Source organism: Leishmania major, chromosome 3, assembly GCF_000002725.2.
Source record: "Leishmania major strain Friedlin complete genome, chromosome 3".
Classification (NCBI taxonomy): domain Eukaryota; phylum Euglenozoa; class Kinetoplastea; order Trypanosomatida; family Trypanosomatidae; genus Leishmania; species Leishmania major.
Window position 1 is genome coordinate 81,408 of NC_004916.2, and position 23,387 is coordinate 104,794.

Here is a 23,387-nt window from a genome sequence, read left to right on the forward strand (position 1 = left end):
ACGAGAACGCCGTCGCTCTTCCGTGCGTTGTGTGGGCTTCGCTGTGGCGATTTCTTTCTTTCTCTGTTCGATGTTGCGTGTCTTTACATCGCCGTCGTTGTTGTTCGCCCCTCTGTTGCTTGTGTGTGCGCCTGTCTGTGTCTCAGTGCGCGCGCTCGAAATCTCATTTTCTCTGCTCTTTCTTCACCCCACGAACCCTAATCCTCACCACTGACGACGCGCGCCTCGCCCTCTCTTTCAGTTTTCCCTACAACATTGTCCTCTTCCCCCGCTCTCTCCCCCCCTCACTCTCCCCCTGTGCGTGTGTGTGCGCACTTGAGCCGCATCTCGTGTCGCGGAGCGCTTGTCTTCGGTCGCGTTGCGTCTCTGTCGTGAAACCTCCAGGCTTGGGGCGCCTGCACACACTCCCGCGTCTCCGCAACCCCGCTCTGCTGTGTCGTTATCTTGGGCACTGTTTTGGTGCCATATCTTCCCGTCACCGTCTTCCATCCGCCCCGCCCTCTTTCCCGTGTGTGTGCGCGCGTGTCTGCGGACGCTGTTGGCATCAACGAGAGGTGTTGGATCACAACGAAGAATCCGCTCATTTCCGCGACTGGTGTGTCCGAGTTTTCCTACGCATTGCCCACGGTCCGTCGCTCGCTACTGCGGCGTACTGCGTCCACGTAACACAGGCCACTCTTCTCCTCCTGCTTCTTCTTCTCCGCCCGGCGTGCATCCACTCGTCTTGGATCTTGACTTCTTTTGTTGTTGCTGTTTGTTTCTACACCCCCGATTGCACTTCCGGCTGCCCCCTCCCCCTCCCCCTCCCCCCCCACACACACACAGGCACACATCCTCCTTCCTCTTCCGACGGCTTTCGTACTCCCCTATTGCTTCTCGTTGTTGGTTCCTCTCCGTCTTCCCGGTGACCGCCGTCTTCCTCCCCGCTTCTCACTGCCTGTGTGTGCGTGCACGCGTCTGTCTGCGGGAACGCCTCTTGCTCGCTGCTGTTCGCTTCTTATCCTTCGAGGTGTGCGGGAGGGGGGAGCGGGGAGGGGACGACAGCGTGAGCAGCAACAGCGCGCACGCCAGCCTGCATCTGCCAAAGCCTCCCACCCCTCACCCTCTTCCCCAATCGCCATACGCGGTGTTGGAGCGCGCAGCCCCCACACCGCGTCTCGCGCGCCGTGGCATCCTCCTCCTTCATTCTTGTACACACGTCTCTCCTTACCTTTTTCTGTATCAGTCATTGACTCCACCCGTCTCTTCTTCTCTTGTTTTCTCGTTGCTGTCGTGGTTGTTTTCCCTGCGCGTGTGCTGTGCGCTGTCTCCTCCCGCGTCTCTGCGTCCCCCGCCGCCGTAGGCTCGAAGACGCGGGCCTCGGCGGCTGCGTCATGGCACGACTGAGGCCTCCTCCTTTACTTATTCGTTAACGTCACCTGCGTGCGCTTGCGTGGTGTGCCACCACCGCATCTCTATTCTTTTTACGTCGCCTTCGTCTTTATCCTCCATCTCCCCATCTTCCCCGTGCGTGTGTGGTGTTGCGGGGCGCACGTTGTTCCGCTACGGCATGCGTCTCCGCCCACCGACACGCGCCCCACCCCCTCCCCTCCCTCTCTCTTCTAAAAGTGGGGTCCTGTCGCGGGAACCAGAACAGTGCGTACTTCAAAGTAGAGAAGAGGACGCATACCCGATGCAGACATCCGCAGACAGCAATAGCCCCACGCGCCCCCTCAGCGCCGGCGTCACGACGGAGGGCGGCGGCGGCGGCAACACCGCCGCCGCTGCCCCAACCGGTGCTAACACCAGCGGCACTACAAGGACTGCCGAACACGCTGTGGATGAGCGCGCGCCGGCTCTCGTCGCTGCGCCGGCGTCGTCAGCGGAGGCGCTCGCGAAGTTCCTCGCCATGTGCCTCGATCGCATCTGCCGCCTTGAAGCGCGGCAGTGCGTCTTCGATACCGCCCTACAAACTCTGTTCATGCAGGCATACGGGCGGCAGCCGCAGCAGCCGTCATGTGGACAGGCAGCTGTAGGAGCGCACCGTGAGGATGGCGAGGTCAACGGCAGTGATGCACACGATCGTGAGCTCAGCGAGCAGTATCTCTGCAGTCGCCACACCACCAGCTGTCGCACCTCGCCGTGGTCGCACGTAAATCGACCACCGGCTCTCGGCGGCAGCAGCAACAGCCACCACAGCGACGATGGCTATGATCGAGCAGCAGCGGCATCGGAGTTGCACTCACAGCAGCGCTGCCGCCGGCACCGCTCACTCCGCTACACGCAGGGATCCGACGTGCACAGGCTGCACGGCGCCGACGCGCCGGCCTCTTCTTCGTTGGAGTCCACGGCGCCCGTTGATACATCCGCAGCTGCTGCTACTGCTGCAGGAGCAGCAGCGAAGGGAAACGAGCGGGATGACGCCCCCACGAATCACAGCACTGGCAGCCAACATCACCGTCACCAGAGCCCTGGCGCTGTAGCAGCCGCAGGCGTGGTCCCTTCGCCGTCCCCTGCTGACCTCGCTAACACCAAGTGGAAGGAGGCGAGCAGTGGCGCCGGCGCAGGTGTCGGAGGCGGATGTGCGCATGCTGTCCCTTCCGCAACTGCTGCCGGCAACTACCGGACTACACTCACGGCATCTGCGGCAGTAGCAAGTGGCAGCACCAACGAGCCGCCGATAATATCGCACTTTGGCTCCTCTTCCGGCGGCGGCGGCGGCGGTCGCCAGCGGCAGGGCTCTCTCGTCACGGTTGTCAGCCCGACGCACACGTCACAGGCGGAGGAGGCGGAGGCACACGCCATCGCGGCGTCGGAGCTGATCTCCGTGGGCGGCAGCAGCGCCCCTGCAAGCGCGGTGCCAATGAGCGGCTTCACATGGGCAGTTCCAGTGACGCTGCTCTCTTCGTCGGAGAACTCTCGCTGCTCCACGCCGGTCGAGTTCCACATGTCAGCGCGCTCGTTATCTGAGCAGCAGCAGCAGCAGCAACCGCCCACGCAGCCGTCGACGGAGGAGTGGCCATCGTGTATCAGCGGACACCTAGCAGAACGGGCTGACGAGATTACTCATGACGGGCCAGACGCTGCTCCTCCGGTGCATCCGCAGCAGCAGCAGCAGCAGCGTGGCAGCCGACGGCACCTACGCTCGTCGCTCACGCACCTGGCACCCCTTGCCGATCACCCCCAGCATCCGCCAGCACGGCTCCATCTACAGCCAACGTATCGCAAAGGCGAGGAGCGCGAGGGCCGCGAGTCGGGCTCCTCCTCTAGGCTCGCCGCCACGGCCTTACGAAGCGCTGGCAGTACCGTCACCAGCTCCGCCACGCACATTGGCGATGAACTGGACGCGCTCTACCACGAGCTGAGCACCCCCCATCCTCCCGCATCTGTTCCTGCCTCCTCAGAGTCCGCAACGGCCAGCGGGGCTCAGGCGACCGGGACGCCGCCTCGGAAGGTGCAGTTTCCTGTCGGCACGGACAACGCCACCGCTATCAACGAGTTGTTCGCCCAGGCAGTGCAGAACACGATGGAGACGACGCGTATGAAGGAAAATCTCACGGTTCTCGTGCGCAGCGTGCACGAGGAGCGCGAGAAGCGGCGCCGGCTTCAGCGGCGCGAGGGGTCAGCCGTTCAGAGACTCTTTCAACGGGTCTTGGACATGTCATCGGTGATGTTGCGGCTGCAGCGGACAGTGCGACGGATAGCGTTGGAGGCAAGCAGCGGTCGCGCCGCTGACGCTGCAGGCTGGCATCACCACCACCACCACCACCACCACCACCCCAGCAACAACCACAGCCACCTCCGGGATCGTGGTGCGGATAGCAGCAGGAGCGCCGGCGTCGGCGACCAGGACGAAGATGGCGCCACTTGCGATGGCGACGTCGACGACGGTGAGAGCGAGTGGCGCGAGCACTTGTGCGCGTCCTTCTCGACGGCCTCCGTGGCCATCTCTCGCAGTCGCAGGAGCGGCAGCGTCAGTGGAAGCGGTCATCGGCAAAGTATCAGTGACCGCTCGGGGAACGTCGGGTACGCGGCCCTCGCGGCGCCGTTCTTCTCGTCCGGGTCTCTCTCCGCCGGATGTGAGCGCGTCGTGCCGGCTGTCCGCTCGCCGTGGCTTTCATCGCTCACCACGCAGTGCTCAGCGGACGTGGCGCGCGGCGAGGCCATTCCAGGCCGCGGTGGTGCGGTGACCACGGGCACAGCCACCAGCACGCCGGTCGTCGACGGTGTGGGCAACACGCCAACGCCGCCTGACCCATCTGGCACAGTCTCTTTTCAGCGACTCGCCGGGGCTACTTCTGTAACGGCAGCAGCGGCCGCTGCCTCTGCGGGACCACTGCTTGTGGCCGGCAGTGCCGCCCTTCCCAAGATCATCTCCAGCAGCAGTTCTCTCCATTCCTTGATCACCGCGAGCGCCGCCATCACCACCAATGTGAACACCACAGCAGCAACCACCACCACCACCACAACGACTACGGCATCACGAGCAGCCAGTGCGACGTTGGTGCCGCAGTCGATGGTGTCATCATTGGTGAGCGTGCCGCGGCAAGAGCGCCCGCCTTCGTTGCTGCTGTCGCCGCCCGCGATGCTGAACGTGGGCGCCGCGGAGAGCAAGAGCAGCGCCGTCACCAGCGACTCATCTGTTGTGCCGGCGCTGTCCATAACGGACGTGCACTTTGGTCTGGCGCTCTCCCGGCACGCTAGTGCCACCGAGGACGAACTCCCTGCTCCGGCTCCTGACGCCGCGGCGGCCGCGGGCAGCGGCAGCGCTGGCCCCCGCGCAGAGGGCGCGGGTAGCAGCACGACCCCTGATAGCGACGCATGTAATGGCGGCCGGTCGGGTCAGCGGTCGGAGAGGTATGGTGCACATCCCGACGGCGCGAAGGTCACGGAGCCGCAGAAGGCCCAGCAGCATCTCGCACGACCGCCGCAGCAGCAACAGCGCCGTCAAGACGTATCCGGTGAGTCGTCTGCTCCATCGCCGGCTCTGTCGTCCAGCTCTTCACAGTGCCGCCAACGAGAACACAACATGCGGCGCGCAGTCCCCGTGGCTATCGCCACGACGGCGGTGCCGATGCCCATCTCTGGCGGGACCCAGCACTCTTCCACGAGTGTGTGGCACTCACCTGTGCCGCCGCCGCAGCAGCAGACCATCTCGTCGCGCAAGAGTCCCGCGTCTGCCTTCGCAGGCGCAAGCTCAACTGCGGCTCGTGGAAACAGCAGTGGCGGCAGCAGCGTGTCGGCGCGGCGTCTCTTCGATGCCCTGAACAGCGAGCACCGCAGCGGCGCCGTCACCGGGGCGAGTACCGTCGTGGACGTCGCCGCTGAAGTCGGCGCCAAGGGCCACGGTGGCAGCAGTGGCACTGGGGCTGTAAACACGACGGTCACTGCCAGCGCCGCCTCCCCTGCGGCGTCGTTGGCATCCTCCGGTGCCGCACTCAAGCTCACCGGCTCCGCAGCCAGTCTAGTGTGCCGCACGTCGAACGCCCCGACGGCGACGGCACTGGCTCAGCTGGCAAGCGCACCGGTGACAGCCAGGCCTCGACCAAGGCAGCAGAGGAGCGAAGCCAGCGTCACAAAGTTGTCAACCATGCGGCGAGAGGCGAGGCGGCCGTGGAGCGATCTCATCCAATCCGCCGGCTCCGCCACACCCCGCAGCAAGGCAGCTGCTGCTGATCGTCGTGGCAACATGAAGGACGATGCCTGCGGTACGGACGCGGCGGGTAGTACTTCCCTGCAAGGCTGCGAAAACCTGCCAACATGGCGCGACGCGGCTACCAGTGCATCGCCCACACATAGCAGCAGTGATCGCAGCCCCAGCTCGCACCCGCAGCACAGTCTGCTATCGTCGTGGCTACAGAGCCCTCCCGTCCGGGTGGCAACGGCCGCGGGCGGTGACGACAAGACCATACTGAGCCCCGTCACGCCAGCCGGTGCCACTGCCATCGCCACTGGTGGTGAGAGACGGTGCCGACCCTCCGCTGGCGCGCCTCGGTCCCACAGCAGCAGCGGAAGCATTACCTCTACACCACCACGACGGCTGAACGCCCAGCCGGTCCCCTCTCCGACCAGCAACGCCGCAGTCGGCGCGCGAGGCGCGAGCTTCTCGTCGCCGAGCTCAAAGTTTCAGCGGGCGCAGCCCGTTGTCACCATCGCTGCCGCGCATCAGCCACAGCCGCTGCTGCAGACGACTGCCACCTCTCACCAGGCAAGGAAGTGGACCTCTATCCCCTTGATGTCGTCGGCCACGGTGTCAGGGACGCTGCCACATGTGCCAATGATGGCGTCCGTGCAGTCGGCCAGCAGCTTCCTACGCATCACTCCGATCCTTATCTCACCAAGTATGGCCCACCCGGCCTCCCCGGTGTCGCCCCTAGCGCCCGCAAGCTCCCCGTCTGCGGGCACTGGCGCGGGTGGCAGCGGCGCCACCGTTGGGCCCCTTCCCACGTGCATCGAGCAGCCCGTGTCACCGCTCTCGTCGACGAGCCGCCGCGACCAGTGCCACCGCCTGCACTCCAGCAGAGCCCTGCACTTCAGTACCAGCTCCAGCGGCAACAACATGAACGCCTCCCTCGCGGCGCCCTGCACGCCGCCTCCCACACCACCGCACGGCCACCCGCCGAACCTGGCGCAGCAGCAGTCTCGTGACGCGGCGGTGCAGTGGCAACATGCAGTCGTCCTTTCCCGCAGCGCCACCGCCCTCATGCAGACGACGAATACGCTACCACGAGTGGTTGCGTCCCCACCCTCGCCGTCACGGCTGCCGCGTGTGGCACCCTTGAGTGCTTCGAGGCGCACCAAACCACTGGCCCCAGCAGCGGCAGCGCCGGCGTCATCGCAGCCGGCGCGATCAGGCTACGAAGCCAAGACTCTGGCAAGGGCTGCCATGGCCCCGACCGGGAAGACACAGCGACCGTCCAACTCGGCTAAGGTCCGTGGCAAGGCAAAACAGGCACCGCCAAGCTCACCTCTTGCCGGCTGCGGCAGTGCTGCGGTGGCAAGAGGTGCTGCGACGCACCAGCAAGCATCCTGCTCGTCATCTCTCGTGGGCCACCACCCGTGCTCGAACCCCCAGCAGCTAGCAGATGATCCCGGCCGCCAACAGCCGCAGCGGCTGCAGACGCCGTGTTCTGCGCAGGAGAGACGCAGCGGTCGACGTGCTCGCGCGGGTCTGCCGCCGCCGCTGTCCGTTGAAACACTCTCAGACGCATCCGTCTCCGCGCTGCGCACGAGCAGCGTGGGGACAGCTGGGTCGATGGACGTCGAAAAAGGCATCACGAAGGGCGACGTCGGTGACGGCGTGAGCGGCGCGCTAGCGCTGCACAATCATGGCGGAGGCAGCTGCGCCACGCTGGTCACCCTCGTTGCTGTCGCAGGTGCTGGTCAAAACCGGGGCTCCTCGGCGCAGCTGCACCCGCCGGAGCTGATCGCGGAGAGATGCCAGGAAAAGAGCGGTAGAGAACGAGGATCGCCTGCCGCTGCGGCGGTGTCATCGTTGCCGGCTACCCCGACTGCAGTGGCGGCCGCAGGCGTGACGGGCGTCATGCGCAGCTCCAACCGCAGTAGCAACGCCTCCGATGCCAACGTGGACAGAGCAGCCGGTCTGGAGGCCGGAGAGCATGTGGATAACGACGACGACGACAGCTTTGTCCAGCACGCATTCCGACGATTACCGTTGCAACAGCAGCAGCAGCAGCAGCATTACTCACTGGCCGCTGCCAGCGTTGGTCCTGCATCTGCCATGGACAACGCCGCATCGCACGACTCCTCCACCTCGTCTTCGCATACGTCGACCCCTACCATGCCGTCTCCCTCCGACATGCGCTCCTCATAAATCGAGAGGGTTGAAGGTGCCGGTCGGTGCGGTGTATAGGCGTTTCAAGGCGGACGAGCAGACAGCGGCGGCGGGCGACGTTAGTGCGCCTACACACGTGTGGCGAAGGCTGCTGTGCACCCCGCACACACACACAAACAAGCATGCATGCATGCCAACGTTGGAGTGGCACTCCTCCCCTGTGTGCTGCATCATGCCCTCTCTCTCTCTTCCAATCTCTTACCCTCAGCGATCCATTGTATACTCTTTCGGGGATTTGTTCGCTTCGCGTGCTTAGCGGTTGAAGTTTGTGTGTGTGTGTGTGTGTGTGTGATTGCACGGTGGCGTCGATGGAGGCTAAGGGTCATCATGAGGGTGGCAACGACACGTCCGCTTGTCGGTGCTCGTCGCGCAGACGGCGAAACCAACAGCGAAATACGAAGAAAACACCAACGCAGCGGACGCTGCAAGGGCGATGGCGCTGGATGCGTACGCGTGAGCGCATACCTGCATATCTGTGCAACGCAAGCATCACGCAAGCGAGCAGCATGCCCTTCCTTTCGAGGCGGCGTGTGGGGACGCCACACGGCACACCTCGGCACCGCCTCCATGCGTGCATGTGTGCGCGCGAGGACGCACATGCTCAGCCTCTACCTTTCTTGTTGTGACCTTCCCTGCGCCCCCTCCCCCTTCACCACCGACCAACACGCATACATCTATGCGTCCACTCGCCCGCCATGCACACCGAAGCCAACGTGCTGCGGGCTTCTTGGCAGTGCAAAGTAGAAGTGCGTTGCTGAGTGGAACGGAAAAGGCGAAAAGCAGGCAAGCAAACTCTCGATCTCTCCCCGCGTGCGTGCGTGCGTGCCTCACCACCACCATCACCATCACCCTCTCTTCTGGCACCCCACGTTCGTTCCTTTCTCCCCATCATCGACGTGCGCAGAGACGCACACGTAGGCACCCGCTACGTGCATTGCTTTACGTCTACTCGTGTATGTCTAGCGGTGGTGGGGAGGCGTCGGCGCGGCCGCCGCCGTCGTCATCGCACGGAACCCCTGCCGCTGACACCGGTGGCGCGGCCAAAGCCACGGACGGCACACAAGGTAGCCTGTCCCCGGTGGAGCTGGAGGCCATTGAGCAGCGCTTCGTGGAAGTACTCCGCGCCCTCACCGCTGAGCCACAGCTGGAGCCGTTCCGTAACGAGTACGAAAAGCTACACCGCCTGCTCCTCAGCAGCCACGATGGAGAGCAGCGCCTCCTCCGACAAGCGCGCGAGCTGCGCGACGAGCTAGACACACACCACCAGCAGATTACGACGGCGATGCAGCTTTCGCAGGAGGACGAGGAGGCCATCCGTACTCTGCGGGGGGAAATCGAGGCAGCGTGGGCGAAGGCTGATACCGCGCACGAGCAAGAGCAGCGCAGTCGCGAGCTCTTGCACACGCTACGGCAGCAGGTCACCGAACTCGACGCGATGGTCGAGAAGACAGCGGGGCTGTCGATGGGGCAAGAAGCGTACTTGCGTGATCTGCTCACCGTCAAGAAGGACCGCGAGGAGGAGGCGATGCTGCTGCACGCGGCGTTGAATCGGACAGAGGCTGATCACCGGCAGGTGTGCGTGCAACTCGCTGCCGCGAAGCAGGCGCACGAGGCGGCCCAGCGCGAGCGAGATGAGCAGCGCCAGGTCTATCAGCACTTGCTCACCAGCCTCGAGGCCGAGCAGCGGGAGCGGGCGGCGAAGGAGGCGAGCGTGCGGCAGTACCGCGACACGACAGAGCTGTGCATGCGCCGGCTCGACGAGCGCGGGGTCGAGGTGGAGCGAGCCATACGGGAGGAAAAGAAAGCCGCGAAGGAGGCGGAGGGCACGGCGCAGGAAATCCAAGCCATCGCCCGCCAGCTGCAGGAGCGGCAGGAGCGCTTTGGGGTCGAGGCAGCCCGGCTTGCCGCTGCCGAGCGCGAGAACACGATCCTCACGCGCGAGCTGCCGCAGCGGCAAGCGGCCCTGCACGAACAGCAGGATGAGCTGAAGCGCGAGGAGAAGCAGCTGCACTTGCTGGAGAAGTCGGCGCGAGCGCAGCAGGCGGAGTTGGCCGCACTCGTCGAGAAGCGCGCGACGGCCGCCGCAGCGGTGCAAACACGCGCCAACTCCGTCGATGCCGCCCTGACCGAGCTGGCGACAGAGGAGAAGGCACGCGCGGCGCTGGAGGAGGCGGTCGCCAAGGAGATGCAGCGCAAGACCAACACGATGCACACCAATACGTTCAAGGCCACGGCGAGTTCGAAGGTGGAGGGGCAGCGCGTCATGGAGGCTGGCAAGAGTCGGCGCCTCCACCAGCAGCTGGAGCTGCTGCGGACGGAAAATGAGAAGATGCGCAAAGAAATTTACTATGCCGAGCAGAACCACGAGAAGAACACGAAGGAGGCGCAGCAGGCACTGCTGAACTACCACCGGACCCTCGACGCTATTCGCACGCGCCGCAGCGAGGCCAAGGCGGTCGAAGAGGATATCGCGCTCCATCAGAAGAAACTGAAGGCGCAGCAGGCGCTGCTGAGCACCGTGACGGCGGATCGCCAGAAGACGGAGAAGGCGTTGCGCGAAACAGAAGCGGAGCTGCTGCTGCTGCGCAACCGACACGCGAGCAAGCAGGAGGAGCTGGAGTCGGTGAAAACAGAGCTGATCCAACAGGAGGCGGATATGTGCCAGCTGCACGGCCTCAGTCGGCAGCTGAACAAGGATGTCGCCAACACGGAGCAGCGCCTGCGGTTTCTGCGGGAAGATCAGCAGCATGCCGAGAGCCGCGTCGAGGCACTACGCAGCGAGGCGCAGGAACTTCGGCAGGTGATTGCGCAATACGATCTGGAAGCGCAGCAGCAAGGCACGCGGCTGAAATACATGACGCACGAGCGCAACGCCATTGCGACGCAGCTGCTGCTTCGATCCGAGGAGCTCGAACTGATCCGCGAGAAGATCCGCCTTGCCGATGCGACGCGGGTATCTGGGACCACCAAGTACCAACGAGCGATGAAGCAGCTGCTGGAATCACGCGACTTGCTTGTTGAGCAGCGGCTGCGCTGCCGCATTGCCCTGGTGCGGCTCCGCTACCTCGACCGCCTCCACACCAAGGAGGTGCATCAAGAGAAGCTGCTGTCACAGTCCCGCGCGCGGGTGCGGGCGCTGGCGGACGAGCTCGGCACCAAGCACAATGTGCACTGCTGGCGGAGCATGGAAAGCAACGCGCCAGAGGTGCTGGATGCCCTCGCCAAGGTGCAGCTCCTGCAGGCGAAGCTGCTGCGCAAACATGGCGAGTTGAAGGAAAAGACGGACCTGGTTGAGAAAGAGGAACGTGCCTATCAGCAGCTGCGGCAGAAGCTGGCGCGGATGCCGGGGCCGGAGGCCGCGGAGGAGCTCGCCCTTTGCGCCGAAAACATGCAGCAGCGCAAGGCGCAGCTGCTGTGCATGACGGACTCTCTGGCAGAGGCGGAGCAGGAGGCGGAAGTGCTGGAAGTGCATGTCGCGCAGCTGCAGGAAGAGCTGCAAGACCTGAAGCACCGCTACTACCAGGAGAAGACAAAGCACGCCGCCTTGAGACAGGAAGAAAAGCTCGTAGCGCGAACTTGGGGGGCCGGGGGCGCCGGTGCTGCCAGGCAAGCGGGCAGCGGCACGGGCTCTTCTGTGGGCGACGGCGATGGAGCGGTAGTAGCGGCAGGCGCGTCGGCGCCTTCAGCAGAGCAGCGACGCACCAACACCGATGACAGGTCCCCGTCGGCTGGCGGACCAGCTTCTGCTGATGTGGAACACAGGTCTGCCTCACAGCCGCAGCAGCCGCACTCCCATGCAGGCGGCTCCGCCATCGTTAGTAACAGCCACAACGGCGTTCAAGCCGCAGCGAGCGGCACTGGTCGAATGAGCGCAGCTAACAGCGGCAGAGTAGGCAACGGCTCTGTCCCGCCACGCAACGGCCGCCGGCGCGCGCCGCTGGCCGAGGCGATACTGGACACGCTGACGGCAGGGCCGCCACAGCCGAACTTCCCGCTGCAGAGGCCACCTCATCAGCGGCAGTTTGTCGGTGGTGGCTTTTCTCTCACTCGATGATGACGCGGGGGTGGGGTGGGGGGGGGGGGGGGGGGGAGGAGCCGCGTGTGTGTCTCTGTGTGCATTAGTCTGCCTGTGCATCTCCATGCCTGTGTGGCGCCGCCGCAGTCTGTGTGCGTGCTGTGGCCGCTCCCCCGTCTCCGTTGCCTCGCTCATTTCTCGTCTTGTTTTTGCCCTTCGTTGATGTACCTTAGTGCTTTTCCATGGCCCATGTGCCTCCAAATACAGACGTTGCTCAGGGTAGGTTGCAGCGCTCCCCCCCCCCCAAAAAAAAAAATCACCACCACCACCGCCCTCTCTCGGTCAAGTACGTGCGCGCGTGTATGTTTTGGGGGGCGGGGGAGGAGGAGACGGCGGTATCTATCCGCAAACACAACCACTTGCATCGGAAACGTGTCCTCTTCGCCTCGGTCCATGAAAAGAGATGTCGTCGGTGCGTGGGAGGCACATCCCTCAGTGCTGCACCTGTGTTGGCAGCTAGGGAACACCTCTGCACGCAACGCTGCGGAGTGTCCGCCTTCTGCGGCGCACGCGCGTCGAGGGGGCAACAGAGAGGAGTGGCGGATGACGATGATGTCGAGAGTGCTGCGTCGGCCACGTCCGTGCTTTGGGCAGAAGTCCGAAGAGCGATCGGTCGCGATCAAGTGTGCGCGCGGGAACAGAAAACGGACGGCGTGACTGGTCTCCAGTCCCCTCGCTCGCTGGCACGCACACCCACACACACACGCGCGCGCGCGCGCACGCACTCGCCAGATGAGCGCAGATGCCCTTCCCTTCCCGATCCCTGCGCGCTACGTTGTGCAGCGCCCCCGTTCGCATGCCTGACGCGGCGCAAAAAAACGCCGCCACCCCTCCCCCTCCCCTCGCTCTCTCCAAGCCCTCACCATCTCCTTGGGCTGCGTTGCTCACGCCGTCCTCTCTCTCCTTCCCTTGCAGCCCATCACTGCCCACCTACCGACGTACACGCACAGCTATGCACGGCAGCCCTCCCGCGCGGGGCTTGCAGAGGCGGATAAAGGTGCCCTTGATGGCGTCGGCCCCGTCCTCCATTGCGTTCGACATCGCGGCGCCTACCGCGGCTGCGTGGATCGCGCGATGGATGCCGGTGGCATCGCCGCGCCGGTGCTCGCCTCTTCTTCGCCTTTGTGGTGACTACCCTCGCTGCGCTGTGGCAGCCGCGTTGTCGTGTCAACGCCTGTGGATCAGATCCACCTCGCCTCTAGCGTGCAGCACCGCGGCGGGGCAGACACGCAGCACCCCGAAGATGACGAAGAGGCCCCGTCGCGGCATTCGCCGTCCTTCACGCGCGGCAGGGCGCCTCGGCAGCGACACCGAAGAAGCGGAAAATGCTGCGCTGTGCCAGCGTCACCCGGAGGAGCACGCGGGCATCTTCCAGAGTCAACACATCAAGCCCTTTCCCGTCCGCGCAGCCATCGACATCGGCACCGGCGGTGTTGTGTCGCTCTGTGTTGCCCGCGTGGACGCCACGGTCGGCGCCATACAAAAACTCATGTACCAGACGCAGCTGCCCCTGCATCTCGAGGCACTGCCAACTTCGATGTCGAGCCCTTCATCACCCCTGTCAGCGTCGTCGTCGTCCTTCACGCTAAGCGAGCGTACGATGGAAGACATCACAAACAAGGTACACATCTTGCAGGGTGCGATGCGGCGCAACGCCTTTGAGGGCCTCAGCGAGCGCGCCGCCGTGCTGTCGTGGCCACTCTGCCTCGCGCGCAACGCCGGACAGCTCGCCGAACGGCTGACAAAGGAATTCAAGGTCGATGTTCGCGTTCTCGGGGCGGATTTCGACGTTGAATGGCCACCGTCTGTGGCAAGGTTCCTAGCTGGTGAGGGCGCGAGCACGCCTGAGACGGCAGATGATAGCCGCAGCACCGTCGACAAGGGCACCCGGGACAGTGTTACCCGCAAGGGCGCCGAGAACACGCTCAAGTCGCTGCTGTGTGCAGCACGCGCACCCACGACGTCGGGGCTTGCAAGGCATAAAAGAAAAGTGACAGCGCCGCCATCGTCCGGGTCGGCGTCAAGCCGCGGTGCGATGGACGCCCGCACACAGCTCGACACACTCGCCTTCCTCGCGCACGCCGCTGTAAGCCAGTGCGTCGCCCCGCAGCGACTTCTGGTCCTTCACGAAGATCCGCAGCGCGGCCTGCGCTTGCTAGGACTGGGAACATCGGCCGCCGATGACATCGCTGATCTCCTAGACGACGCGACAACGCCGGAGGAGCGGCAGAGCCTGTACGCTATCGCGCACGGGCCGGGACCGTCCTTGCTTGAAGCCGGTGAGAGGACGCCGTCCAGCGGAAAGCAAGTCTTCGTAGCAGCTCACGCGCAGTCACGGCAACAGGCGTCCTTGTTGCCGACATTGTCATCAATGAGAGACTGTCAGGGCTCCGCTGATGACGGCACCAGCAGCGATGCGGCGCCAGCAGCAGCGTCGCTTATGCGCCTCGTCGAGCACCCCCTCCCCGTGGACGTCGCGAGTGCGCACCGCTACTGCATTACGCAGATCCAACGTCGTCCGCTGGAGTCTTACGGTCTGCACGCGAGCAGCCCGAACCCGCTTCTCGCCGACGAGTTCGCAGCACTGCGCGGTCTTCTTGTGGGCATGATACAACCTACCCTGCCAGCATGGGTGCGGCGCAAGGCACAGCTCGGAGGCGTGTTGTGCGGGACGAGCCACAACGGCGGCCTGCTGAACCTTGCGGCTCGCGTGTCGCAGCAGACGCACGTCTCCTTGGAGCACCTGGAAGTGCACGCGCAGTACCACTTCTGTGGCCTCACCGACGTCCTGCTTGCGGAGTCTTTCCCTAACCCGTTCCTCGTGCTGCCGAGTGTGGCGCTGACGGCGGCCGTGCTGCGATCGCTGGAGTCACCGCGCATCACGTATCTTCCCGAGGTAAGCGTGGCGGCCGCACTGCTGGTGCAGCCCTCCTTATGGCTGCACGCACGAGCAACCGAGGTGCGGGCGAGGCTTGCGCGGGACCCGTTCTACGCATCCACGACGGCAGCCCAGCGCGGCCGTATGTTTGGCCGGCCGCACCGCAAGGACAACCCCACCGCCGCCCCAGACGCGACGTGGGTCAAGGAGGGTCGCTGGAACCCCATTTCTTTCAGCGAGAGCATGCGTGGGACGTGATGAGCGCCACCGCCATGAGCAGAGCGTCGACTCCTTCGTCGACACCGCCCTTATCACGGCACTGTGTGGGCTTTCGGGCCTGCGCCTCTGAACGTGCGTGTGGGGCGCTGCGAGGCCTCGCACGCCGTGCCGGTCGCGTGTGAAGGGGTCGCCGCCATCAACCGCTGCCCGGCCGCTTCTTTTCGCCGACCTTAATACGCCTGCCTGCGATTCCATGTGGTTCGCTCAGTTGGTCGTACGCGCGCCACTCGCGTCATCGTCACATGGGCGTAACCGCACACATGCGCGCACGAGCATCGGCGTGCCGACGTGTGCGCCCTTCGGCACCGTGAAGCCGCTCTCACAATCCCCCCCTCCCCTCTTCGTCTTTCTGCGCCTCCCTCGGCTGTGGTGGTCGGGTGCCCGGGCAGCGCGGCGTCGCCGTGCCTCGAACACCTGTCGGTCGCTTGAGCAGGTGCATTTGGTTCGACCGCCTCGGGGTCTTCGTTTGGGGTCCTTGTTTGGATGGTGCGCGGCGCGTGCATCTCGCTTTCTGCTGCGCGAGCAAGCTACCCCCACCGCCACTGCCTCCGTCGGCCTGCTCTGGCGGAGCTCGGCACGAGGGGGGGGGAGGGGGCGCCGCACAAGCAAACATGCAAGCGCCGAGTCGTCAGCTGACACACGCTCCACTTCCCCACCTCTCTCGCCTCCCCCCTCCCCCTCCCTCTCTGTCTCTCTCTCGTCGACGTTGCTTTATCGCGTGCGTCGCTGCACGCGTCTCCTCTGACCGCCATCCGCGGATGGTCAACCTGCAACGCGCACGCACACCTATACACAGAGTAGGCTTTGCACGTCCTCCCCTCCATCTAGCTATCCCGCACCCCGCCACCACCACCCCGTGCGCGATGTCGGCCGAGTCGCTGGTGCTCGCCCTGGTGCTCCTCGCCCTCTGCGGAGCGGTGATGCTGCGGTGGATCTCGCAGCGCCACGCTCATGATAGCGCCGTCGGCGACAAGGCGCTGACACACAAGGGCAGGCTTCGGTTGTCTCAGAACGCGTCAGGCTCCGCGGCGGGGCGATGTGGCAGTGATGACGGGAATGACAGCGACCAAGGGGGCGTGGACGACGACAATGGCGGCGCGGTTGGTCGGCGTCGCAGAGGCGCAGGCGGTGTTCTGCGTCGTCGTCGGCCTCAGGAGCGCGGCGGCAATGCCCGCCGTGGCGGCAGCGACGGTGATGAGAACAGCTACGACGGTGATGACGCCGGTGGCATCCCCGAGACAGACGCGAACGGCGTGAAGCTGACGCGGCTGCAGCGCAAGAAGCTCGCGAAGGAGCGCGAGCGTGAGGAGCGCCGGCAGGCGCAAGAGGCTGCCCTCGAGGCACAACGGCAGCGCATGGATGTCAATGAGCTGCGCGACGCCGAGGCCGCGCTGCGCGAGGAGGAGCTCAAGGCTGCCGAGGAGGCGGCGCTGCAGCAGCTGCGCAGGGACAAGAAGAAGGCCGAAGATGAAGAATACGCTAAGTGGGTCTCGCACATTGGCGTAGAGGAGCGGGGCGAGCTCGGCGACGAGGAGCGAGAGCGGCAGACGCGCATGCAATCCTTCTTGCTAGACCGTGCGGCGCAGGTGCAGGCACGTGCGCGACGCTCCGCCGCCGGAGCGAAGAGTAGCCCGAGCGAGGAGGAGTGCATCCATGTGCTCATACTACAGACGGCGGCGCGCGACTTGAAGGTATCCGTGGAGGAGCTCGTAAGCACCATTGAGCAGCTCTCACAGGTGGATAAGGTGCACGGCGTGTTCGACGACCGTGGCAAGTATGTCTTCATCGCACCGGAGCAGTTTCCGCTGCTCGCGCAGTTTATTCGGCTGCGCGGGCGCGTGTCAGTGCAGGAGTTCACGCGCGAGTGTAACCGAGTCGTCATGCAGTCGTAGTCGCTGACTGATGATGCGTGGGTGCGGGGAAGAGGGTGGACAGGCGGGGGAGGCAGACACAGAGAAGGGGGAGAGGGGAGGGTTCGACGACTGGGCACGTGTCTTGCGCAACAATATTGGCTGCCGAGTCGTGTACCCTTGTCGATGATCATGTGCGCTGCTGGCGTGATTGTCTTCAGCGACCCCTGTCGCCATGTCCGTGCGCGGGCAGTCTGAAATCATCGGCAGCATGGGCGAACCCTCTCTGCAGCACCACCCCGCCTGTGCGCCACTCTCCTCCGCCCCCCCCCCACACACACACAAACCTCGTCAGCTCCGCCTGCTGCGAATATCTTGCCGTTGGTGATTCTCCGCACGTTGCTGGCGTCCGTTACGCCTTTGGATGCTGCTGTGTGCCTTTTCAGTGCGTGGCAGCGAAGGAGACGCGCGCGCGCGCTCTCATTTATCTGACACTTTACTCGGCCAACTCGTCTGCGGAAGGCGCATGCGCCCACTCACGTGAAAACGAAGTGAACGGAGGGGAAATCATGGAGCACAGGTAAGTGCGCGCGCCGACACACACGGAAGGAAGGAGGGGGGGGGGCGGGTGCTGGCGGTACAAGAAGCTGAACAGCGAGCCTTCGCTCACTGCGCATGCGTGTCTAAGCGTGGCTGTATGCATGCTGTTGCGAGCCTCACTGATTCTGTCTCTGTATGCCACGCACACGCACACGCCCCCCCCCCTCCTACTCGCTCGCTCTCGGCATCTGCTGTGTGTGTGTATGTGTGTGTGTGTGTAAACCTTGTGCCTGGACCTCTCCATCGTCGCTGCCGCCTCTGCGTACGGTGGTAGTCGTCACTGCTGCCCCGCACGCGCTTCTCTCGTGTTGTGTCGCCCATTCCAAGCGCCCCCCCCTTTCACCGTTCCTCTTCACCTTTGTCCTCCCGTCTGACTGCCCCGTCCACACACCACACACACTTACACACACACACACACACACACCATCACGTCACAACACCGCCTGCCTCGCGTGTGCCACTCGGGCAGTGTACCTCATTGCATCCCTTGCGACGCACACGCGGGTCGGCGCATCGCACAGCCCGCCCTTGCCCTCTCTCTCTCTCTCTCTCTCTCCCTCGTCCCCTCCCCCTCCTCGCCTCCTCTCGCGTTGTTGTTCCTTTAGCCCTATACGAACCGAAGGCACACGTGCGTGCGCGTGCGTGTGCTCGGATCTGAATGCGCCCTGGTGAGGCAGTCGCTGCCTTTTCCATGAACCAGACGGGCGGATCGCGAGCGCCGCCCAGCCCAGAGCGGGACACTCTACAGCCCTTCCTCCGCTCCAGCCCCATCTACGGTGGCAGTGCCAACGCTGCAAGCCCCAAAACCGGCAGCCTTGACGTGAACCTGCTCAGCCACTCGGCTGCCGTCAAGATGCTTCCTGCGGACGATGAGCCGGTGGCTAGCGAAGGCAGCAGTCACCGCCAGAAGCAGCCGCAGTGCCGCAGCGGCATTGACAGCGACAGCACAAGCAGTAGCCGTAACAATGCCGGGAATTCGATGAACAGCGGTAGCCGCAGCAGCAGCAGCAGCAGCAGTGGTGGCGGCCGTGGCGCCACCACCGCAAGGGGCCCATTCCTCGGCATGGAAGAAAGCAGCGGCGAGGCGAACGTCCCGATCGGCCGCCCGTCGCGCGGTGACGGTCAGCCGCAGAATGCGCGGCCGAAGTCGGAGGACCCGCCGGCAATGACCTCTCTGCTGAGCCGTCGCTGTCTAGACGACGCCGTTGCTGTAGACACTGTCGAAGATGACGACTGCGCTGATAACGTGGACGATGACGTCGATAATGCACGGCCAGGCTCACCTTTTCTGCACCGCCGCAACCGCCTGCGTGGGCCCCCTATCGCAGCCGTGATGAAACCGGATGCAGCAAGCTGTCGAGCAGCTGGCAGGCGGCATAGCTCAAACGTGGACCTGCTGGAGGCGCAGGAGGATCCGCTGATGCTGTCGCCTCACCAGCGACTCCTGCGCCCCGTGTCGAGCGACAGCATCGTCTTTAGCATCGTCTCCTCAAACAGTTCTGGTGACGAGCGGGATGGTCAAGGGTCGGAGGCGGCACGGGCGTGGCGGCACGCTGGCGACGGCGATGACGTGTCGTCACTGCTGCCGAGCACGTTGGCACTGCCGGGGCACGCATCGAGCAATACCCTCCTCCGCCCATGCACCGTGTACGACGCCGATGACAATGGCAGCGGAACTGGCAAAGACGGCGTCGAGAGCGGGGCAGACTCGATGCACTCGTCCCCGGTGGCTGTCACGCTCTGGGGCGTCGACCGCGACCTCCGCCGCAAGCGCATCAAGAAAGTCAGCCACTACATCCTCGGCCCGCTGCTCGGAGAGGGCAGCTACGGCGTCGTGCGCGACTGCATCAACCTTAACACGGACAACGCCGACCGGCGTTTCTCGCGGTGCGCCATCAAGATAATCAATGGGAACTACGCCAAGTTCGACACGCCAGCAGCGAAACCGGGCAAGGCGTCGTCGACGTCGGCTGCCGCGACCGAGGACGGCACTGATGGCGGTGCTCGGGCAGGCACCAGAGGCACACTGAAGCGCACGTCTGGCATGCAGTACCGCCGTGAGGAGGACTTGAAGCGGCAGGAAACCTTTCAGCGGGAGATGCGCAACCTGCAGCGCTTCCACAGCACGAACATCATTCGCGCCCTCGATGCCTTCACGCGCTACAGCAAGGAGTACGTTGTGATGCCTATCGCCATCTGTAGCCTGCGGCAACTCGTGCAACAGATGCTGCGCACGCGGTGGCGCGAGGCGGTGCGGGAGTGGCGGCGAGCGCAACGTCGGCTGCGGCGGAAGCAGCGGCACCAGCGAGGACGTTTCGCGCCCTCGGTCAGCAGAGATGAGACACAGACGCCGCCGCAGCCGTCGCCAGGGCTCCCCATGGTGCCATCTGCGGTGGAGGAGCTGGATATGGATGCGTTTGCCTCGATGACAGACGGCGAGTGCGACGACGACGAAGATACCGATGGCATCTCAGCGAGCCAGCCGCACAGCAGCAGCGATGGTGACGACGGCGTGGCTGCTGAGCGGGACAGTGAAGCGAGCATGGTCGACCATGAGGAAGAGTCGCAGCGGCAGCATTCTGACACCAGCAGCATCACTGCGACAAGAGCAGGAGGTCGAGTCACAGTCGCGGCGGCTGCAGTTGCGGAAAGGGGTCCTTCTGCGCAATCTCGCCTTCCGCCACGTGTCTCCTTCAACGGTGCCTCCAGCACCGCCACCACAACGCACAGCATCGACCGCTATACGGACCACTCCAACGGATCGCCCCCTTCCCAGTCGCCCCAGCAGCGATCATTGGAGCACTGCCCGATCTTCGCCGGGGGCCACCACCACAGAGGCGGTGCCGGAAGCTGGGGAGACGACGTCAGCGACGGCGGCTCCGCGAGCACGACAGAGACGAATAACGGCATCACAGTCATGAGCGCGACACCGCCGGCGCTGTCGACCACCGAGCTCCCAATGGAGTGCGACGACCTCGTCGGCAGCGGCGCCAACGGCGCTGACGGGCGGCCGCCAGCCACCGCGTCACCGGCACCGGCACCGGCAGCCTCCGCGCAGCACATCCGGCCACGCATGTCGCTTCCCGTGTGCTCGCCAACGCTGCTGAAGGGCATCTTCTACCAGCTCATGTCCGGCGTTGCCTACCTGCATCAGCAGCACCTGGCGCACAACGACATCAAGGCGTCGAACGTGCTTCTCTTCGAGGACGGCACCGTGAAGCTGGCCGACCTCGGCAGCGTCAGCGACACGTACAACGATCAAGGCTCCCCTCTCTGTGCTTCACCGGAGCTGTGCAAGTACTTCTACGGCGCCGCGACGCCGCCGGCATCCTTCTCGCAGTCGGCGCAGCACGTAGGGCGGGACGCGGCGCAGTCCAGCGACATGTGGTGCTGCGGGCTGCTGCTCTATTACCTCATCACTGGAAAACCCGGCCCGCTGCCAGTGCAGCTGCAATACTTCCGTGCATTGAACAGCAAGCAGGCGCACCAGCACTCTCGGCCCTTCGCACCGCACGGCGACGGCGGCCAAGCTGGCCTCCCCCCCGTCGTGACCCGCTACCAGCTTTACCGCGAGATTGCGCAGCAGACAATGCCGGTGGACCTCGGTGACCTGCCCGATATGGTAGCACCGGACGCGGGCAATGGCGTGCTGCTCCCTAGCTCACCGATGTTGACCAAAGGTGAGACCCCACACGGTGACTCTGTGAATGATGCGGCCACGCCGTCGTACCCGCCCAACGGCGTGCGACATCTCCTGGCAGGGCTCCTCGAGCTGGACCCGCTGCGTCGCCTCACCGCCGAGCAGGCGCTACGCCACCCGTGGCTGCGCATAACCTTCCGCTCCAAGACGAGTGAAACGAGTAGCAACAACACGGTCAGCCAGACCACCGCACCGAACAGCAGCGGCGGGCAGCAAGACGATGCGCAGAATCAGCAGCAGCAGCGCAAGGCGCCGTCGAAGCAGGCCATGGAAAAGGCCATTCAGCGTGATGTGGCACGTCGCGTGATGGAGTCGCGGCACGTGCAGCACATGCTGCGCCTGGATCGACAGCGGCACCTTCAGTTCGTCGCGGACTGCTGCAACATGCTGAACCTGGCAATACCTCCAGAGATCATCAAGGTGCACCCCGAGGCGCCCTACCACGATGACAACGGTGCCAGCGTTTGCTCCTCCCCACCTCCAGCGCTGCAGGTGTATCGCCCCAACTCGCTGGCCGCGGCGGCGGCGGCTGTGTCGGGGCGTAACACCCGTCTTGGTCGGCCGTCCGTCGGTTTCAACACGCCAGGGCCGCGCGGCGGCCCTGGCGGCAGCGAGTGGTCTCTCACCTCACGCAACAGCCGCAACGCAGCCGTGACGGGGGTCGCCCTACGGGACGGCATGCGACCACGCGTGATGCCACCCGGGTGCGTCGACACCGATCTGTTCCTTCCACCCTCGGAGGAGGACTACTATGAGCAGAAGAGTGGCAAGGCGGAGTTTGATGTGCGGGTACTGCGCCGCAAGCCGCTGCTTATGGCGCAGCTCGATGAGTACTTCAACAACGTCGTGCTCGTGCAGTGCGGGTATCGGACGGGGCCAGATCCGAACTACCAGGCAATGCGTCTGCGAGCCGTGCCTATCGAGGATAAGAGCGGTGGTGGTGGCAGCGATGGGAGTCAAGGAGGTACCCAACAGCCAGCGGTCATGATCCTGCCAGGCGTCAGTGGCAGTGTCTACCGTCGCAGCCCGTTCCTAGGGCTGTCATCGATGCCGGCAGCAGCAGCGGTGGCAGGGTATAGTTCCGATGACGGCGGCACCGACGGCGCAAACAGCCGCGGCGGGTCTGTGGACGTGTGGGCCGCCGGTCCTCGGCACAACCCGCACACCCACGTTGATGATCACCGTGAAGTGGTTGCGGCTGCCTCCTCGGCTGGTGCTGTTGCAGGCCGTGGAGCCAACATGTCCAGAACAAGCGCCGCAGCGGGTCGTTCGCTGATCGGCACATCCCTGCATGGGGCCACCGCGCCGTCGCGGTCGACTGCTGTTGGCGGCACCGGCAACCGGGCTCCAGATGCTGGAAGTGATCCCATCCTCTACTGTGGCAGAGGTCGCAGGGGAGGCAGCGGCAGCGGCAGTGCCAGTCGTCGCGTGGCCGGCAGAGGTCGCAGGCGCGGCCAGCGTGACGCCAGCGAGTCCCCGTCAGAAGAGGAGGGCAACGTCGCCATGCGGGAGAGCTCTAAGTGCCTGTGCGGACTGGTGTAATGGGGCCGGGTGACCTTTCTATGAGTGTCACCGCCACCGTGCCCGAGTGCGTGCGCGCGCCACCCTAGGCGAAAGCATACGACGAAGGCGGCGGCTGGCATGGGAAGCTGCTTGGTGTGTGTGTGTGTGTGTGTGTGTGTGTGTGTGTGGCAGGCGATAGGGATGTGTAACGATGTATTTTGCCTGTGCATGCGGGTGTGTATGTGTGTAGTCATGCTGCTTTCATATCTCTGTCCGCTAGTATGTGTGTCGGTGGAGGGGCGCGGGGGCGGGGGCTCGCGTGCAGCATGTGCCCTTGGGCGGCATCATATTTCGTGCTCACTTCGTCGCGTCCACCGCTCTTGTGTGGTTTCGCCACCCCCTCGTTCCTCAGCAACACGGACAGAGACGCGGTGCGCTCTTCGATGTGCTCGTGCGTGTCTCTGCGCTCGCCGTTACCCTTTTGTTGTTGTCTCTGGTGGGTGCCTGCATGCCTGCGATACGCCGAAGGGTCAAGAGTCGGTTGCGTGGGAGGGGGGAGGAATGGCGGAAGGCCAACTCGTTCCCCGTTTCACGTTCGTGTGGTTGTCTTCTTCGTCTGTGCACGCTGTGGTGACCTGGCACGGTCAACTGTGCAGCCACGGTAGCCG

The 23,387-nt window shown here is 64.7% G+C and overlaps 5 protein-coding genes across 5 annotated transcripts; all 5 read left to right on the plus strand.

Annotated features, from left to right (window-relative positions):
* Positions 1-1,549: 1,549 nt before the first annotated feature.
* LMJF_03_0310 (hypothetical protein) lies at positions 1,550-7,813 on the plus strand (the record flags this gene model as incomplete). Its single annotated transcript, XM_003721659.1, has 1 exon — positions 1,550-7,813. One exon carries the CDS (start codon positions 1,550-1,552, stop codon positions 7,811-7,813), a length of 6,264 nt encoding a protein of 2,087 aa, XP_003721707.1.
* A 976-nt stretch (positions 7,814-8,789) lies between these two features.
* On the plus strand, positions 8,790-11,888 carry LMJF_03_0320 (conserved hypothetical protein; the record flags this gene model as incomplete). Its single annotated transcript, XM_003721660.1, has 1 exon — positions 8,790-11,888. The coding sequence occupies one exon, from the start codon at positions 8,790-8,792 to the stop codon at positions 11,886-11,888; it is 3,099 nt and encodes a 1,032-aa protein (XP_003721708.1).
* A 1,264-nt stretch (positions 11,889-13,152) lies between these two features.
* LMJF_03_0330 (conserved hypothetical protein) lies at positions 13,153-15,045 on the plus strand (the record flags this gene model as incomplete). Its single annotated transcript, XM_003721661.1, has 1 exon — positions 13,153-15,045. The coding sequence occupies one exon, from the start codon at positions 13,153-13,155 to the stop codon at positions 15,043-15,045; it is 1,893 nt and encodes a 630-aa protein (XP_003721709.1).
* Positions 15,046-15,824: 779 nt separating this feature from the next.
* On the plus strand, positions 15,825-16,958 carry LMJF_03_0340 (conserved hypothetical protein; the record flags this gene model as incomplete). Its single annotated transcript, XM_003721662.1, has 1 exon — positions 15,825-16,958. The coding sequence occupies one exon, from the start codon at positions 15,825-15,827 to the stop codon at positions 16,956-16,958; it is 1,134 nt and encodes a 377-aa protein (XP_003721710.1).
* Positions 16,959-18,174: 1,216 nt separating this feature from the next.
* Positions 18,175-22,758, plus strand: LMJF_03_0350 (putative protein kinase; the record flags this gene model as incomplete). The annotated part of the gene is made up of 1 exon (XM_003721663.1): positions 18,175-22,758. The coding sequence occupies one exon, from the start codon at positions 18,175-18,177 to the stop codon at positions 22,756-22,758; it is 4,584 nt and encodes a 1,527-aa protein (XP_003721711.1).
* Positions 22,759-23,387: the final 629 nt, after the last annotated feature.